This window comes from Acipenser ruthenus, chromosome 2 (assembly GCF_902713425.1).
Source record: "Acipenser ruthenus chromosome 2, fAciRut3.2 maternal haplotype, whole genome shotgun sequence".
NCBI classification, from domain to species: domain Eukaryota; kingdom Metazoa; phylum Chordata; class Actinopteri; order Acipenseriformes; family Acipenseridae; genus Acipenser; species Acipenser ruthenus.
Window position 1 is genome coordinate 16855372 of NC_081190.1, and position 19050 is coordinate 16874421.

Genomic DNA, 19050 nt, shown 5'->3' on the forward strand with positions numbered 1-19050 from the left:
ACCCATAGAAGACAGAAAAGGCGGAGTTCTAGAAGGTCTGTAAACTTTGATATTTTTCGGTATGGCTTTAAGGGGCGGAAGCCTATTAGCTGGGCGGTCCCAGCCGTACAAAGAAGGTTAAAAGAAGGCGGTGTTTCACAGGGGTTCTGTGCTGTAACTGAAACCACAAGCTCTTTGATTTGCAAAACATGAGGCTGGCGGAGGCAGCTAATTTTTTCTTGGTGTCTGTGAGAAAGCTTTGATTGTATCTGTCAACCCTTATGGAAAAGAAGGAGGGCGTTTGAAGAAAGGGCCGTCTTCTGTGACGCTTTATTTGGACAGGAATGTGGGCTGGCTTGAACCACGGCTCCCAGGCCCCTCTGTAGTTCAATTTTTGTTGGTAGTAGCTGACGTCAGGAATTTCTGAAAACAAAGAAACGCGGTCCTGTAGAAGCTGAACTTCCTGCATTTGTTTTAACGAGTGAGTGCATTATTTACCTTGCAAAACACGTTACGGTATATTCAAAGGGTATTTTTCTGTATCACCTTGCACCTGACTTTATGTGGAAGAGGAGTATCACACCAAGTTAAATGTTTGTTTCATATTTGTTCATGATGGAAGTGAACATACTGTTTTTAGAAAGAGGATAGTGAAACTTGCAGTGGATCTATAGCATTGTATTTAAGCGCTTTGTGATGGTTGTCCACTATGAAAGGCGCTATATAAAATAAAGATTGATTGATATGGACATATCTTTTTATTTGATTCAAACCCCAATTTATGGATTAAAAAAAAAACCTTCTCGCAATAAAAGACGAGACTTCACCCACCCCATGCAAAAGAATGGCCAGGGGAGAGGGATCGCAGTAATTCACCTAGTTTGTGTGTTAACCGTTCGTGATCGTACAGAAGATACACACAGGCATACATTTTGCTGACTTATTCTGCTTTACACATTGTGGCCGCCTTATTTTCTGCCTCATTACTGCCTTAATATGTGACTAGTATTACAATTGCAGCCTTGGAGTGCTTCTCTAGCTATACAAGTTCAAATTAGATCACACCATATTTGTAATATAACTATGTTTAGATCCACCACGGCGTTAAGATTATGAAATAAACCCCCTTACACCTGTGTTATTTAAAGTGGTTGTGGCTAACAGAATAAATTCAGAAATCCTACCTGACTTGCAGTTTCATTCACTATATGTATGCATTGTGTTGAATGAAACACATGTTCTACTATAGCAAACGGGTATATATATTTTAAAACATGACCTCTGGTACTGCACAGGTTCTCTGTTTCTCTGCGTTGCCTTCCAGGAACGCCATTACTGCTTTACTAACTTGGTAATTGCCAGTAGTGTCTTCAGGGTCAAAGCATCTTACTGGCTGCAAAGCATGTCAGTCGTTAGAGGAAGCTGCTGGTTGGTTACTGACAGGAAATAAGGCCCTGAAGGGGTGGGGACAGTTTCTCTCTCCAGGTGAAGTGACCCAGGAGGTGCAAGACAATCTGAGTGTGTCTTGCATATTTGTCTAACCTATTTTAGTACCAGATACCATGTTTTAAAATTAAAATACACGTTTGCTAAATACTGGGATCTGTGAAGTCAACTCTAAACCCATAGAAAATCAATCCTTAGAGGGCTATGAATAAATGTGGATACTCTTTGCCTTTCCATTACCGTTTTATAAAGATGTGCTAATTACTCCTTTATCTTCTATTGGGACCTAATTGATGACGGTTTTTGCACTTTCCCCTACACCAATCCACATCTATATTCAGACAGATTTTATTTTTATAAACTAAAATGGATTTGGATCACCCTTGGGTGACTAAATCATCCCTCTTCACAGTCAGTTATGCACAATTATACCATGAGGGAGATGTATGGAACAATAGTGAAATCCAAGTTTAATTCATGCTTAAAATTCTACAAGTTGAGTAACAATCTGCATATATTTGTTTACCAGTTTGTCATTTTTAAACACCTAGTATTCCCATATGACTATGGCAGACAACTAAAACTGATGAGCAGTAACTACATTCACAGTAAAAGCACCTTAACACAGACTTCTTAAAAAAAAAAAAAAAAAAAAAAAAAAAAATACAATATTTGAGTACAAATAGATACATATTTATTCTGAAGCTGGAAGTAGTCTGATTTGAGTATTGCAATAAGGCCCACTCAGAATCATTGCAAACACAACAACTAGGTAAACGGGCAATACAAAATAAATAAAATTAGCTTCAAATATGTAATATGGTTATACATGTACTTAGACTGGCTGCTAATTGTGTGCTATGATAACTCTTTGTTAATACTACCTCCCACACGTCGTCTGAATATAAAGTTAAACATTAATGCCACCCTTTCAGTTTACTTAAAGCTCAATTTTATTATGAATTCTCTGGCATAATATTCATAATCTGCATTCACTAATTGAATACAATCAGATACAGTAAATCGTTTTAGCAGTTCAAAATTGACCTATTTTTGTGCATGTAATTTTGATGATGCTGTAAATCATAATTATGTAAATAAAATATATATATATATATATATATATATATATATATATATATATATATATATATATGTTGCCTCTGGTCACTTCCTGTGCTGTTGGTCACATGGTTGGATTGTAGTTAAACTATTGGAGTGAACACAGGAGAGGATTAAGTACCAGAAAGCAGTCATCTTTATTCTTATTTATTTCTTAGCAGACGCCCTTATCCAGGGTGACTTACAGTTGTAACAAGGTATCACATTATTTTTACATACAATTACATTATTATTTACACATTATTTTTACATACAATTACCCATGTAGACAGTTGGATTTTTACTGGAGCAATCTAGGTAAAGTACCTTGCTCAAGGGTACAGCAGCAGTGTCCCCCATCTGGGATTGAACCCACAACCCTCCAGTCAAGAGGCCAGAGCACTAACCACCACTCCACTTAATCTCTAGTGTTGTGTTTAAAAATATCTGCTTCTCTCACATTAAAAAACAATTTAAAAAAAATTCTTAATGTAAATATTATTATTGTTATAGAGCCGATTGGGGTTGACATCTTGGTTTCATTTGTACAAAATAGAGTAAAAAAAAAAAGATCCACATATTAATACTTCAAGAAAAAGCACTCTTTTTGTCATCTTAATGAAATGGTTCCAATTTTTACTTTACTGATATTAAATTGATAAGGACAATATGGGGAAAGGTGAAGCATGACTGTAAACATTCACAGGTGAGGATTTTGCAGTAGATTATGCCCCTTACCAGATTTAGATTTTAAACCACTAAAACCAGCAGAAGTCCAAACCACTAATTCTAAAGCCATACAGCATAGAGTGAGTCACAGAAGTATCTGGGCAGCGACACAAATCGATTCTAACAGAAATCAAGATCGATTTCAAATTAAGCGAGTGCTGCATCTGAAATGCATAGGTTAGTCTGCAGCAACATTTTCTACATTGATTTTTTTTGATGCTGCTCTGCCAGTAATACAAAACAAAGTATCTGGGCAGTGTGATTTGCTGTTGTATTTCAGTTATAGCTGATTAATGCATGCACCTTTAGGATAGGAAAGTAAAAATTCAGCTATACAGCGCAAAGCACCCTGGAGTATCTGAAGTTTACTTCAATATGTGCTATTCTTGAACAGAATGTTGTGTTTTTCTTTCTAAATGAGTGGAAGAAATCAACTTATTTGCACAGTGATGGGAAAGTTCTCCTGAATTGAAAAAGTTATTCAAAATGCATTTTCATTTGCCAGAGAATAACAAACTCAACAAGCGTTGATTCAGACAGGGGTGAAATTACAGGCATTATTGCACAGGTTGTATTTTTAACATTGGGTAGATAAATTAGGTTTTACAATTAGGTATGCTTAAAATTCAAAGGTAGACCACAACACACAGTCACGATAAACAATCAAGAAATGCAGTTAACATATTTAATGACTGGGGAAATGCAATTTCTGCTGCTATATCCACTGTTTTGTCATTTCAAATATTTTTTTACAGAACAAACATTAAACTTTAAAGCTGCAGTGTCCCGTGCAAAACCACATCATGAAAAAAAACACATTTGTAGGTGAAAAACGCTAAAATAAAAGTTGCTACATTTTAAAAAATATATAAACTCGTGAAATTTTCAGTCCACTCAAATAAAGGGCTTCACGTAACTCTGCAAGTAAGACATTACAGTGTCCATGTCCAGTGTTAAAACAACACGAAATAATAAATTCGCATCCAAAGTAGCACTACCACAGCATTAAAATGTTCAATTTCAAAAATGGTGCCTGAGTTACAAGCTAAAACAAACAAACAAAAAAGTAGGTTAATAACAGGAAAGCGTAATCAATCAGACTGAGGAATCTGTATCATCTGATCCGAAACCGCCGAACTCCACGTCTTGAACTGAACCGAAGATGGAGGAGGCTGTGTGGTCCAGTGGTTAAAGAAAAGGGCTTGTAACCAGAAGGTCCCTGGTTCAAATCCCACCTCAGCCCCTGACTCATTGTGTGACCCTGAGCAAGTCACTTAACCTCCTTGTGCTCTGTCTTTCGGGTGAGACGTAATTGTAAGTGACTCTGCAGCTGATGCATAGCTTACTCCCTAGTCTCTTTAAGTCGCCTTGGATAAAGTCGTCTGCTAAATAAACAAATACTAATAATAAGATAACCCTAACATTGAAACATTCAACGCCAGACAACTACTTATAGGCAGTTTTTTTTTATATATTCATGTGACCTGCGATATTTCCACTCAGGCATTATTTAAGCATGGTTTTTAAAAACCGGAAATTAATGGTGAAGATATGACTTTCAAAAGTTGGAGTGTGGTGATCGTTCAATCCAGGGCGTTGACTCGGCAAAATCCGTCATTTTACGGAAAGAAAGAAAACAATCTTGTGGGAACGTTTTAATACTTTGTGTGAACGATTTACTATCTCATGCTCATGGCCGCGAGATAAAATAGCAATCTTGTGCGCACGATTTACTATCTCGTGGCCACGATAGTAAGACGTGTGCACGATATATGTATTTTTTCTCTCTCATGTCCCCTCCCTGGCTCCGTAGGCATTAGTAAGGGCTGTACAAATATATCATTGTGTCAGTGTTCTGTATACTGCATTGTGTTGGACTCTGCAAATGTACCTACTATCTTTAATCTGATTTACATTTTTCTCTTACTTCAAGGGTCAGACTAATGAAAGGGCAACAATACCTTTTCCAAAGCATTCATGTTGCTCATTAATAAATCACAACTAAACTATGGTGCAGCTTTTAAACTTGTCTAAACAGGAACAGAACCGATAAGTACAACCTTTTAAAAGCTTCCTGATTGTGCAATCTGCATGTATATCTACTGAGTGAAAGATAACAATTATGATGTGTAATATGAAGCAGGAATAGTTCAGCTGACTCTGTGCACTGTGGGTATTACTTGCTGGACATTTGTAAAGTTAAGTATCTCAAGTTAGAGGCACTTAATGAAAGGCAAGGTCATAGTCTAACATGGTAATGTCTTGTTAAGAGGGTATTTGTGCTATTAGGGAACAAATACATTTTTTATAATGTATTGCATTAGTGATTTTGAAACAAAGCCTTTATAAAAAATAAAAAAAAATGGTCACAGTAAGATAATGATCTGAGTGTGCAGGTCTGTAATAATAAAGGAATCCATCAACATGTATTTGTATTACAGGTACTTGAAGGGATATGGATGACCTGAAACCGGTTCCAAAAGAGAGAGATATAGCAGCTCCTCAGACATGTTTATGCAGCCAGAGCCAAAATCCGAAATAGACTTGTGCTTGTGGTAACACACAGTACATGAAAAAGTCTTTTTGATGAAGCTTTCTTTTGTTTGCATGTTTCTCAAAAGAACTTGTTTCATGCAAATACAACATGAAAGCATTGATTTAAGCTGCAACACATTCTCGAATCTGCTTGATGACCTGGGGCGCACTAACATCTTTTCTTCTTGTCTCTGTAATGCGTCCCTTGAAGAGTGTTGAAAGCATTACATGTGTGTTGGCTAAGCAGAGGCCAATGGAAGCAGATCATAGCAGATAAATTCCCTATTGGAGGAAATCCCATTTTCCTTAATGTGCGCTTAAGAAATTACAAAGATGTTTAAGCACTGTATACTTTTACATTTCAAATGCATACCTTTCAAGAAATCTGCATATGTGCCATCTTCATTTTTGTTAATTAAAGGTTTGGATTACTGTTAAAAGGCTGAAATGCTTACTCTCGCTCTCATCTCATCTTTTGATGGAATGTAACAGAACAGGACTTAAGACCAAAAAGAAAATGTGTTCCCTGTTTCAGACTTGCATGTGAAATGTCAGTAAAAATGTCATAAACGGAAGAAGATGTACGCTGTTTAGCTTTTTCAATTGAAAGTAAATAAAATAAATTAAAACATATCTTTTCTGCATATGTAACTAATACACTGATCTCATAGATTGGCTGCATAAGATGAGGTTAAAAGCTTTAAAAGTCTTTTTAATTGTGGTTAAGACGCTCGCTTGTGATGTTCAGGGTTGCCAGTTTGCACCCAGCCTCCACCCTGTTACACACAGAAAAACAAAACACTTTACACTTGTTCTATTTCCCTTTAACTTATTGTCCTAGAAAGGAGACCCCTACCCCTCAATAGCCTTAAGCATTGAGCTACCCAGTTTTTTGTTGTCATGGAATTATTGACATTAACTCATGCCTTGTTTCTATCTGCTCCTGAAAAAAGAAAAACAGAAAACAAAGAACTAGACTATTTACCACATATATGTCTAGATTCACAAACAAGAGTTTATTGGCATTCTAACATTGAATATACTGTAGCTGTGGCAATACCATAGCGTTGCTAAAAAGTTTGGTCCTGTATAGTCACTGTAGTTTTTTTGCTTGTACATTTAATTACCATACAAGGAAAAATGAATTGCTCAACAATTTAAGTGTTTTAAGTGTCTAAAGCTAACCCCACATTTTATATAGGTATGACAAACAACCTGTATTAAACTAATACTGAAAATACATAATTATACATAAATTAGTGTCTAACGAATGTTTACTGCTTAAGTATACTTACACAGAAACAGATTAATTGCTTCCCAGCTTTCAGTACCTTGAAATTATACGGCTGTAATAAAATGACCTTTTTCAGAGCCTGTCTAATAAAAATTATTTATAATAGGAGCTCATCTACTGTAAGAGTAACTTACTTTATTTTCATTAGTAGCACAATACACTGCTTTGGGACAGAGAATTCATAGCAATAGTGATGGTCTGTTGATTTTTGTTTAGCTGAGGTGGTAAACAAATTATTACTCTCATTTAAGGTCATTGTTGTAGAGCTGCACAGTATGATGATCTACAAATAAATGTACATTATCTAGTTGAACTGCAAACTGAAAGTATAGTTTTCTCCAAGCAACCACAGTGGTGTACTCCTAGACCAGCAGTCCTGATCGCTAGATAGTACACTCCATACACCCATACACCCGTGGGAGGGTCTCCATAGAAGTAACATCTTCCTATTTTCACAACAATATAGGTTTAAAAGTGCCCACTTGGTTTCCTGTTCTGGTTCACTTCCTGTGCTGCTTGTAAAAGGACCCTGAGTGAGCCTCACGTTTATGTCTAATGACTGCACATATGGTCTCTGCAGGCCTGGTTCAACAGCAGGGTTTTTCAGACCACCTATTGGCAGTGTCTTGCTACTGTCTAAAGGCCCTCTGTTGGTGGAAACAGCCTGCCTATCTACACCTCAGCATAGATGTGCAGTGTCACCAGAAGGGAGGTCATCACTGTGGTCTCATGTATGGAATGACAGGGGAGTGGGGGGTGTGGAACAACCAGTGGGAGGGTCTCCACATCAATGTTTTGGAGCTGCTGGCAGTTTACCAGAATTGTTTGCAGGAGGTTCGAGGGAGACATGTGCTTGTCGGTACGGACAACATAACAGTGGTGGCATACATAAACCACCAGGACGGCCTCAGGTCTCTAACGCGTGGCTTGCAAGCTTTTGCTCTGGGCACACAAGAATCTCCTCTCACTGCGGGCAGTACACCTGCCCGGGGTGATAAACTGGGTGGCGGACCTCTCAAGGAGAGTTCCCAGCGCCTCAGAGTGGAGCCTTCTCATTTGTGAGAGATTCGGGAGAGCGGGAGATAGATCTCTTTGCCTCCCAGGAATCGACCCGCTGCCCCCTCTGGTTCTCTATAACTTGCTCCCACTGTGTCTGGAGAAAATCAGGCAGGACCAGGCCAAGGTGCTTTTAGTAGCACCTTATTGGTCCAGGAGACTCTGGTTTTCAGCCCTGATGTAGCAACTGAGCGGCCAGCCGTGGAGACTGCCCAAGTGCAGCGACCTGCTCTGTCTGGCGCAAGGGACCTTATGGCATCCCGACCCATCGAGCCTGCAGCTCTGGGTCTAGCCCCTGAACGGCTGCATTTGAGCAGTCTGGGTCTGTCCAATAGGGTTATTGACACCTTGCAAAATGATAGAGCAGCGTCCACACGTTCCCAGTACAAGTACAAGTGGGGCGTATTTCAGGCGTGGTACCTGTCTCTGGGGTTCGACCCCACAACCTGTCCCATGGCAGTCGTACTGCAATTTTTGCAGGACGTGTTTGACGAGGGGAAATCCCCCTCTACATTCAAAGGTCTATCTGGCAGCTATTTCTGCTTGCCATGTCAAAATTGACTTGGTCTCCTGAGGAGCTCACTTCCTGACGGGGCAATATTTGAAAGGAGCTCGACGGCTTTGACCGCCTTTTAAGGATATTGTTCCTCGTTTGAGGCTTAACGTAGTGCTGATGCACTCATGAAGCCTCAATTTGAGCCCTTGTATTCAGCTGAGCTGAAATTTCTATCACTCAAAGCTGATTCCTTGCTTGCAATCACCTCCACAAAGCGGGTGAGTGAGATGCAGGCATTCTTAATTGCAAAAGCCTGCTTAACTTTTGCAAAAGTCAGGACAAAGGTTACGCTCCGTACCAATCCTGCCTTTTGGCCGAAGACTATCTCAGCATTTCATGTCAACCCGTCTGTGGAATTGGAGGCTTTCCATCCACCTCCTTTACAGTCTGACAGAGAGGTCCATACGCTCTCTCCAGTGCGGGCCCTAGCATATTATGTTGACAGAACGAGAAGTTGGAGGTCAAGTCCTGTCTAAACAGAGGCTGTCCAAATGGATAGCAGATACAGTCAAGACTGCCTATGAGCGAGCCATCTTTCCCCCTCCAGAAAAGCTCACTGCCCATTCCACCAGAGGCATGGTAACTTTGTGGGCTTTATTCCAGGGTGCATTTGTCAAGGACACTTTCATTGCAGCTGTGGTGGGCTATTCCCCATGCCTGTACTAGGTTATACAGACTTAATGTCATGGATCCTCAAAACCCTGGTTTTGGAACTAGAGTGTTAATGGTGGCATCTCAGTCAACCCTAACAACACAGACATAGTGGTGAGTTTCTCCCTCAACTTTTTAGCCTTAGTTACTTGTTACTGGGGTTCGGAATGGTAACGCACAAGGCAGCCTTACCCTTGCGACAGCTTGGGTATACTGACCTATTCGGAAATGATTACATTTCGTACTTGAAATAGAAATGTAACTGTTAACCTTCAAGGTCACTGCATCAATGATTGCAGCAGGCTAGAAGGAAAAATGATGCCGAGGTCTGTGAGCGCTGTCATTTTGCACCCTCAGGGGCGGGCCATGACTGCGCCACAGTCTCTGCATGCAGCTTTGATCTAATTTATTCAGGTTTCGTGTTGAAACAAGGTTAATATCCATTTAGTAATGGTTACATGTCTGTTTCAGGGAACCAGGGTTATGACAATGACCTAACCTTTTACTTTGCTCATAGTGTTACCTTGACTTTCTGTGGGTCCCATGGTAGGGATCACTGTGGCGCAGTGAATTTCCCACAGACTACTTGCAGCTGCAGACTAAAAATAAATATCTACTGTACCATTTTGATACAGTAGATATTTACACTGACTGGCCTAAAAATAAAGAGGTTACCTGCTACCAAAGAGCACAGAGCATAGCTCTCAGCGCATTGTTTGAGTGAAAACAGGTGTGTTGTGTCCACTACATACAACACTGTTAATAAAGGACATGTCGGATGACCACATGCATTTGCAGACGAGGGGGAGGGGTTCTCATTTTGTAACTTATACTGTCTAATTTACTTGTAGCGCAAATCAGTAGGACTTTTGTTATTTCTGTGTCATTGTAATTACATAGCAGTATTTGCAATGAAAACATGTTTTAATAATAGCAACTAGGATGATGTTAGCAGGCATTTGTTGATATGCTCCATTGCTGTGTTTCGTTGGAGATAAGTGGTTTGGCAGTGTGGTAATTCAGCTGCATTATTTGGGGTTTATGTCCACAGAACACAGGTTGGGAACCTGGTAGTATAATATGATTTACTGTTCCCTTTAAACAGAGGGTCAAATGTGTATATGTACAGCAATGTTATATACAGAGTTTATCTGTTGAAACAAGTAACATATTTCAGTATTGTAAGCAGCAAGCCAGTATAATGTTGACTTGATGTTAGACCACAATGCCACGCAAGTTTCCCTTTCAGACCTTTCAGGTTCCCCAGGCCAGCATACCTTGTGCACCAGGGTAAAGATAATCCTATTGAATCAGCCTGGGGATAAAAGTAATGTCTCTAAGAAAGTTGATACAGTACAAGAATGACACATGATAATGTCATATGTCTTTTAATAAACTCATTTAATATAAACACACGACTGGATGTTTGGACTAACACCACTAATGTGTTTATGTTGGCAATGGTATGTACAGTATTTATTTATTTTATGCAATAATTAGCCACCCTTTACAAATCTTATGTTTTTATAAGGGGGCAAGGACTGGCAAGCTTTGGTATTCGGTATCATAACCACATACTGTATATCTCCAGCTCTCCTTGTCTCATAGGGCAAGATTCTCACATTGATTTACTCCAAATCATCATTAATGCCATTTCATCTGGAAAAAAAAACAGCAAATACAATTCTCAAGCCTAGATCTGATTTGATAATGCAGAATACAGATATATAGGCTGAGATGATATGTTATTATTGTATGTTTTAATGACGAGTTACTTGGTACAAAGAATATAATGTTACTGTATAGAATGTTCTCCAAAGTTTCCATTCCAGCGACTCAGAGAGGCTGGGAGAAGCTGGGGCTAGACAAGCTATGCCCGCCAACAGATAAATGCATTCTAGTGTGCTGTATACACCTGGGATAGCACTGAGTGCCTCGGATGAAGCACTGCAATGTTAGAGTGATCAACTTTTTACCACCCACACCCCACCGTTGCACATTGCTGATTGAATTCTAACAAGTAGTTCAGAGACTTGTAGTATAGCCACTCAATAGGAGTGTTTGTTACCTTATCCAACCACAATTGCACTGACTTGGATCACACTTTGCAAGTATGTGTGCGTGTGTGTGTGTGTGTGTGTGTGTGTGTGTATATATATATATACACACATCTTATGGAAATGTCACAGGGTGCTTTACATTAAACGCATATATAATGTGTTGTTTGTACAGTGACACACTGACACCACAATAACACCCCTAGTGAAATAAAATGTAATAATAAATTGCAGGATGACACAGCGTAATCAACCGAACATCAATGACAAAAACTGCTAAAATGGAAGATTTTTCAACCCAGGTTTCAGATTTATTTTTTTTTCTTGTGGAAAGGCATTTCAGAGGTACAGCAATTTCGTTATTCTTATTATGAGTCAGCTCACTCTTCTTCAGCTAGACAGAGTGCACTCTCATATTGTGCCACTACGTCATCAAAAAAAAAATCGTGAATATATTTTCATGCTCCATTTTTAATAATATATAGAATAGAATTTCTTTATTTTTATATAGCGCCTTTCATAGTGGACCACCATCACAAAGCACTTTACAGAGGTAGGCTTATATACTATACTGAAAAATACTGAAGTTAAAGTCAACATACCTCAAAAGTCAGTCCAAAATAATGCAAGAAAAAGCACTGAATATATTATACAAAATGCATTGTTAAATACATTAGTTATGTGTTTTTTATTGGGCACTTTTAGTTTATTAATAGTTAACTATTACTTTAAGTATTTTGTAAACGGTTTGTTAATATACTGTAAACCATTTATGAATTATAAAAAAGGTCAGTTTAAAATATTCAGCAAAAGTCAGGTCCATGCCAAGTCGATAAAAGCATTGATAAGGGTTTCCATTTGTTTAAAGGCACTTATTAAAGATGTCACTATTGTATCTGTTTGCAAATAAGATCAGGTTTTATGAGTATACCTTTGATCAGTTTATAAATATATGAACTCTTTACACAAAACATCCACCATGTGTCAACCTGTTAGTAGTGTGTTGCTGTTAACTATGTGATTCATGTATCTTGTACACGGGCGTGTTTATATGCTTGAACCACATATAAACGCTTTAATTAGAGAAACTATTTTTAAAAAAAATCAAGATAATACAAAATCAATTGTAAGATATGTCTGTTGTTTATTTCCAGCAATTTATAACACTCATCATGGTCTCGAGTATTTAGATTTAACAGAATCCTAGTCAATCATATTTACTTCCCAAACAGTAGCATGGCGCAGTAACTGTTTGTCCCACATACGTTGCTATTAAAACAGCCAACAAAGCAGAGGGAGGTGTTAGAATGCCTGGTGTGAGACCTCTGACTTGTCATTCATACTCGCCTCTGTTCCAACAGTTTATTGGTAAAACTGCAATTCCCAAAGTGCACTTGGAGAGGTGTTACGCAAATCATCTTCCTGTAGTGAGCATTGTGGTGAGACGGCGGGATCCCTTCATTCTTCCGGTTCTTTTGGTGAGTACTTTATTTGGTTGGTCTGGATGTTAAAAGCTGATATATTACAGTTACATATGTCTTTTAACCAAAGAAAACTAGAAAACGAATGCGTGTTTGGCTGTCGATGAGACGAAAGCCTTTATATACCGATGACTATCGATGGGAAAAGGAAGGGAGGCCTGAGCCTGAGGCCGTGATAATGACAGGGATTGTATACTGCTCAGTGAGTGAGTGCAGACAGTCATCCAGCTGGTAAGGAGAGTAAAGGTTATGAATATAATGAACCACTAAATGTAGTCTGTATAGCACCGTTTGTTCTGCGGAAAATGTAACAAATGGAATACAATTAACTAGGGATACGGTTCTCTGTAATCGTGTAGGAGGTCGATTTATTACAGATCCATTCTGGTGTAGATATCCCCAAATCCGATCGTTTATGGAAAAATAACCCTAATAAGCACACTGTTAATAGTAGAACTTCACGAACGGCGATATACGGTTATTCAGGTTGCGCTCTCCTCAGAAATCAGGCGCTGACAGTCATGTGAGGGTCATTGGGTGCCCATGGCATTGTGCTAATTTACCATTCACACACACACAAAAAAGACACGAAGAAACAGCTGCTGTTTTCGTAGACTGTGGAAAACAGCAATCCACAGAAATCCAAGCAGCTGTTTCTGTTAAAGCTTAGAGAGGAGACGGCAACCGATGATCTGCCTCTGCTTCCAACCCCAGTGATCTCATGTAGCTTTTATGTTTCAATACAAGGTAACATCTTTGTGACTTTTTTTTTTATTTTTTTAAATATAATTTAAACCAATACTCTCTCAAAGAATTCCATACATTACAACACTACAGTAAGACCGCAAAGCACATTTCATTGTCCAGTCTGAACCTGCCCCACAAAATGCGGTTTCTGGTCTCAAGACCTTGAATGACACAATGCTGAGGGTTTCACACATAATTAGTAACAGTGTACAAGGTAACAACCTCAGGTGTGTCTTATTAGACTCCTAGTAAAACCTGGACTGGCTCAAACGACTATGCAATAGGAGACTTATTTCCATCCCTGCATCTGTGAAAAACAGCTTCCAGTCTGCCCTGTCTCACTGTAGCATACAGTAATGTGGTGTCTGTGTGCTGCTGAGTTTCAGCAATATGGGTTTAAACAATGTCATCTGTCACCATGAAATGAGACTTGTAATTATACTAGCCCTTACAAGTAGCATAAAAACATCAAAAACAGGATTTTTTATTTTTTTTATTTTTACAAAGCATCGAAGTGCAACCAGAAAAGAGGCTACAGTGATGTAATGCAAGCTGTAAACAAAATATAAATCTAATTAATAAAATATAAACCAAGCTCTGTCACAAGTGATGCCCCACACTGATGATGGAAGTAAGACTCCTATTTCACAGCAGTTTGATCCATTCCTGGTTTTACTAGTCTAATAAGACACACCTGAGCTTGTTCCCGATACACTGACTAATCAAGCTTGTATTAAAACCTGGAATGGGTGAAACTGCAATAGGAGACTCTTCCTGTCCCTGAAGTGTATTCAAAATGGCAATGAAGTTGCTGACAGTTAAAACCATTGTACAAAAAAAACATCAGTGTGGATTCCATTCCAGGGTTCAGTTAAGGACTGTAAATATATAAAGCTGCAGTAATTGAATTTCATGGACTTCTTTTTTGGAGGAATGCAGAACTGAAAAGAGAACGTCTATTAACCAACTAACGATGCATGAATAAAATGTACAATTCCTTTGTTTTGCCAAATTGGATGACCTCTTTCAGACCCTGTAAGAGTGGCTGCTGTGTGTCTTACAGGAGATGCTTCCCAGTGAGAACATTTTTAGGATTGTTTTTGCTTCTAAACTACTTATACTTCACTTTAATTTGAAATTATTCACGACTGAAAATGCCTCCTTCATAACATCGATATATATAATTTTGACAGGGATATGTGTCCCAGGGACCTTTACACTGTTTTGCATGTGATGGCTGTTTGCTGATAATCATATTGATATATGCTGGCTGTAGCTAAATGACAGATTAACAGTTCTCCCTCAAATGTTGTGAATGTCTCCAGTCCCCACACATACTGTAGTCTCAACAGTTGTTGAAGGTTTTCCATCCAAATGACCTGGCTTGGGCCCCAGCAGTGTTGGTTACTATCATGTGCTTAGTTTTAACTTTTATTGCACACAACCTGAGGCATTGTACACGAACAATTAACCCTTTTGTGCCAATATTTTACAGAGCTTCTGCTGCCATAGGTTCAAATATCCCATCTCTAAAACCAGTTGTGGTTGTGACGTTGTATTATTATTATTATTATTATTTATTTCTTAGCAGACGCCCTTATCCAGGGCGACTTACAATTGTTACAATATATCACATTATTTTACATTATACAGATATCACATTATTTTACATACAATTACCCATTTATACAGTTGTGTTTTTACTGGAGCAATCTAGGTAAAGTACCTTGCTCAAGGGTACAACAGCAGTGTCCCCCACTGGGGATTGAACCCACAACCCTTCGGTCAAGAGTCCAGAGCCCTAACCACTACTCCACAATGCTGCCCATGTATTTGCAGAGCTACATACCCCTGCATGCTAAACGTGTGGCTGACATCTAACCTTATTTGGCTGCCATATTAAGGTCATGTTTCTGCTGTATAGAGATGTACACTTTTAGTTATAGTCTTAATATTTGGTACACAGCTGTATTCTATTTTTTATTTTAGTCAAGTTCTATTATCTGTCTTGTCCAGTAAAAATACATCACTGCCACAATGTTTAAACGTCCAGGCCTTTCAATGATTCAGACCACACACTTTCAGATTGTTAGTAAAATGCTGTATGGTTATCCCAATAAAGTTCAATTTCAGGAGTTGTCCAGTAAACATCGATCTGTTTCAGTCCTACATTGTTTATTGTTATCAATGTTCTAGATGATACGTTTTGAGACCGTGCCTTGTATCTCATAAACCGTTTAGGTAGTGACTTCATATTTTCAGGGTTATAAGAACATTACATGCTAAACATGTTGCTGACTGTGATATTGATCTTTGACCCAAAATGGCTGCCATATTGAAGTCATATGACTTGAAGCTACTGCTGCATAGATACAGTACACTTCATGTGAGTTATTGTCTTAATGTTTGATACACAGCTGTATTCATTGATTTTCTTACTTCCTATACCAGTTCCATTACAAGTACTGGTCAGTAAAAAGTAACTCATTCACTGCTGCATTGCTTTAACTTCTGTCCATATCAGTGATACATTCTTTTCACTTTTCCATTCTACAAACCATTCCATCTGATATGACAAACCCCTTGAATTATGCTGCTGGAAGTGCTTTGGTTTTGTTCACAAAAACTCCCATTTCTAGTTTTGTGTAACCAAATTGTATCCAAGTATAAATAAGATATTATTATTAAATATTTGTTTTTAGTCCCTTATAATGGGCTTGTCTGACATAAAAAAAAAAGTTTTTACCCATCATTCAATGGCTGTAGTACTGTAGCACATATCATTTCAGAAGTGGTCATGCAGTCCCCATGAAATGCGCTAATCTTTAGGAATTGGTCTTCTCTTTTTTTGTACAGGTGTTGACAGGAGGACCTAGAAGAAAGATGCTTGACGTAAAAGCCTGGGCAGAGTACATCGTTGAGTGGGCTGCAAAAGACCCCTACGGCTTCCTTACCACTGTGATCTTGGCCCTTACGCCACTATTCATAGCCAGTGCTGTGTTGTCATGGAAGCTTGCAAAAATGATTGAGATCAGGGATCGAGAACAAAAGAAGAAACAAAAACGTCAAGAAAACATTGCAAAAGCAAAGAGGGCAAAGAAAGACTAAAAGACTTTTTAAAGTGCAAACTGATTGCAGCTTTCTGCAGTTTGAGTCCAATTTCTTATATAAATCTTGAACAAAATGTTTAGGCCTCAAGTTGAAGCCTATCACCTGCTGGCTTTCTATAACAGTTTTTTGTAAAATACACGTTGATGAAAACTAGTCTGTAACCTTGTGTGTGTTATATATATAAATTAGCATTCCATCCATTGAATTTACACTTCCATAAAATGTAATTAACAAAATAATGTAAATTTTCTAAGTACTAGTCTACGATTGATCTACATCATAATTGTGAAGCTAGCGTTGGAGATGAAAACATTTCATTGAAAAAAGAAAAAAAAAATTAAACTTTTTTAAGATCAAAGTTTGCTTTTAATGGATCAAGACTTTTATGGTTTCAATACTGAAAGCATTTTTATCTTAATTGATCTTCACGTGAGATCTGTGCATTATTTTGTACATTTTTACAGAATTGTGCAATGCCATGTGTTTGGAATTTGTGTCCATATGGCTTCGATTATATAGGAATTTGGTAGCAGGTTGGCTTTTAAAATGAATAAAAAATTAAGATATACTGGCAGTGTTTCCTGATACTGACCACATCTGTTGAAAATACTATTTCCAATGCTGTTTTTAGCAGTACAGACTTAATATTAACAACTGCATTTGAGACACTTACCATAGTGAAGCACCTGGTGAGGTCTGCTGCTGTATACTGTACTGAGTGAGATTCACTGTTCATCACCTTTACATGGTTCATTCCAGCGAAGCTGGTTTGTGTGTGGTCTGGTTCAGCTAGTTTCAAACCCTCATTGGAAGTAATCTTGAACTACCCAACCATCACAGGCCCCAATTATCATTAGTCATTACCTTAGGAAATATAAGGTTGTCGATGATTACTGCTGCTGCCACGATCCCTCATTTTCTCAGGTCTCTGGGTCGGTACAGGAATGAAAATAAGATTCTAGGTTTTACTATGAGCTTGATTAGGCACTGAGACACACATCCCTGTGAAAATGTATATCAAGCTCAGGTGTGTTTTTATTAAATCAGGAATGGATCAAACTGCTATGCAATGGGATTCTTATTTCAATCCCTGAGTTGTGGAACATAAAGAAACTGAATGATATATGACTTTTTAAACATTTTGCATTTAATAACTTTAAAATATAAAAATGTCTTCCAACATTTTAACAAAGATCCCAAGATTTCCTTTTAACATGAGGATTGTGTTGGATAAACAATTTATTTTAACTTCTAGGTAACTGGTAGGTTGAGGTTTGAAAGGGTGTGAACATTAATCCACCCAAAGTTGTCTCCAGTGAATTGATGTGGTCTTTTTTGGATAGCTTGCTTGTTCTGGGTAAATAGAACATGGGACCAGTACCATTGCAACTGCCAATAAAACCTGCACAGCTTTGCAATCATTCTGTGTGAAAATAACATGATTGGCAGCCTTAACATTTGCTCAAATAATCACACATTCTATTTAAGAAGGACAGTGAAATAAGCTTCCATCTCAGAACACTCAAAGTGGCAAACTACTGTTACGGTCAGGTGCTTGTGTGTGTATCATGAGTAATGAAGGCAAAAAAAAACAGATTCCTTCCATGTTTTTGTTTCGGTTTTCAAAAACAAAGGGCAAGGGTTAGGGTTGCCACCAGCTCTATTACAAGGGATGTTGCTTATTTAAATAAACATTACCCTGTCGCTTATTAAATCAATATGGGGCATCTGTTATCCAGCAGTTCAAATTATGCACCTGTCATATTGCTTTCCATTTCATAAATAGAAGGCTTCAGAAGTCAGATAACGCAGTGAGGAATCAGTTCCGTGAGGGATTGCAACTTTGAACATTTAATAAAGCCAAATTAAAAAAAAAAAAAAAAACATGCAAATGAGAACTGTCAAATACAACAAATTTTATCAGTTGATAAACATCCTGAAGCAAACCACTGCACATATAGCTACTATACTGACTAATAATAATAATATTAATAATAGAACAGCCACATATGCTATATTGGATAAATTGCTTATATTTGTCAGAGCATTACTTTGAGATGATATAAAGAGGTTTAGTTGAACAGTTAGAATACCAGACTATCTTGTACGATATAATTAAGACATTTAATTACCTTTAATTTATGATTAAAACCTCATGCTAGTTATTAATCTTTGTTTCATTTGAATATACAGGATGCTTAAATAACGTAGTTCCTAAACAGTATTATATGGATTTAATTGACTGTAGCATACACTACATCTCTTGTTTGAACAAATAAACAGCTTTTTTTATGCTGACCAATGGAA

General features: G+C 38.0%; 1 protein-coding gene across 3 annotated transcripts; it reads left to right on the forward strand.

Annotated features, from left to right (window-relative positions):
• The first annotated feature begins 146 nt into the window (after nt 1-146).
• On the forward strand, nt 147-18635 carry LOC117403689 (small integral membrane protein 15). Of its 3 annotated transcripts, XM_034005999.3 has the most exons (3): nt 149-460; nt 12766-12882; nt 16489-18635. In XM_034005999.3, exon 3 carries the CDS (start codon nt 16516-16518, stop codon nt 16738-16740), a length of 225 nt encoding a protein of 74 aa, XP_033861890.1. In that variant the 5' UTR covers nt 149-460; nt 12766-12882; nt 16489-16515; the 3' UTR covers nt 16741-18635. The 3 variants fall into 3 exon arrangements, with proteins under 3 accessions (XP_033861891.1, XP_033861890.1, XP_033861892.1); XM_034006000.3 differs by lacking the exon at nt 12766-12882 and having other exon boundaries at nt 147-460; XM_034006001.3 differs by lacking the exons at nt 149-460; nt 12766-12882 and adding an exon at nt 12894-13116.
• Nucleotides 18636-19050: the final 415 nt, after the last annotated feature.

Excerpts from the sequence above, each read along its gene's own strand:
- LOC117403689 (XM_034006000.3), top strand. The coding sequence starts at position 16,516 with ATGCTTGACGTAAAAGCCTGGGCAGAGTACATCGTTGAGTGGGCTGCA.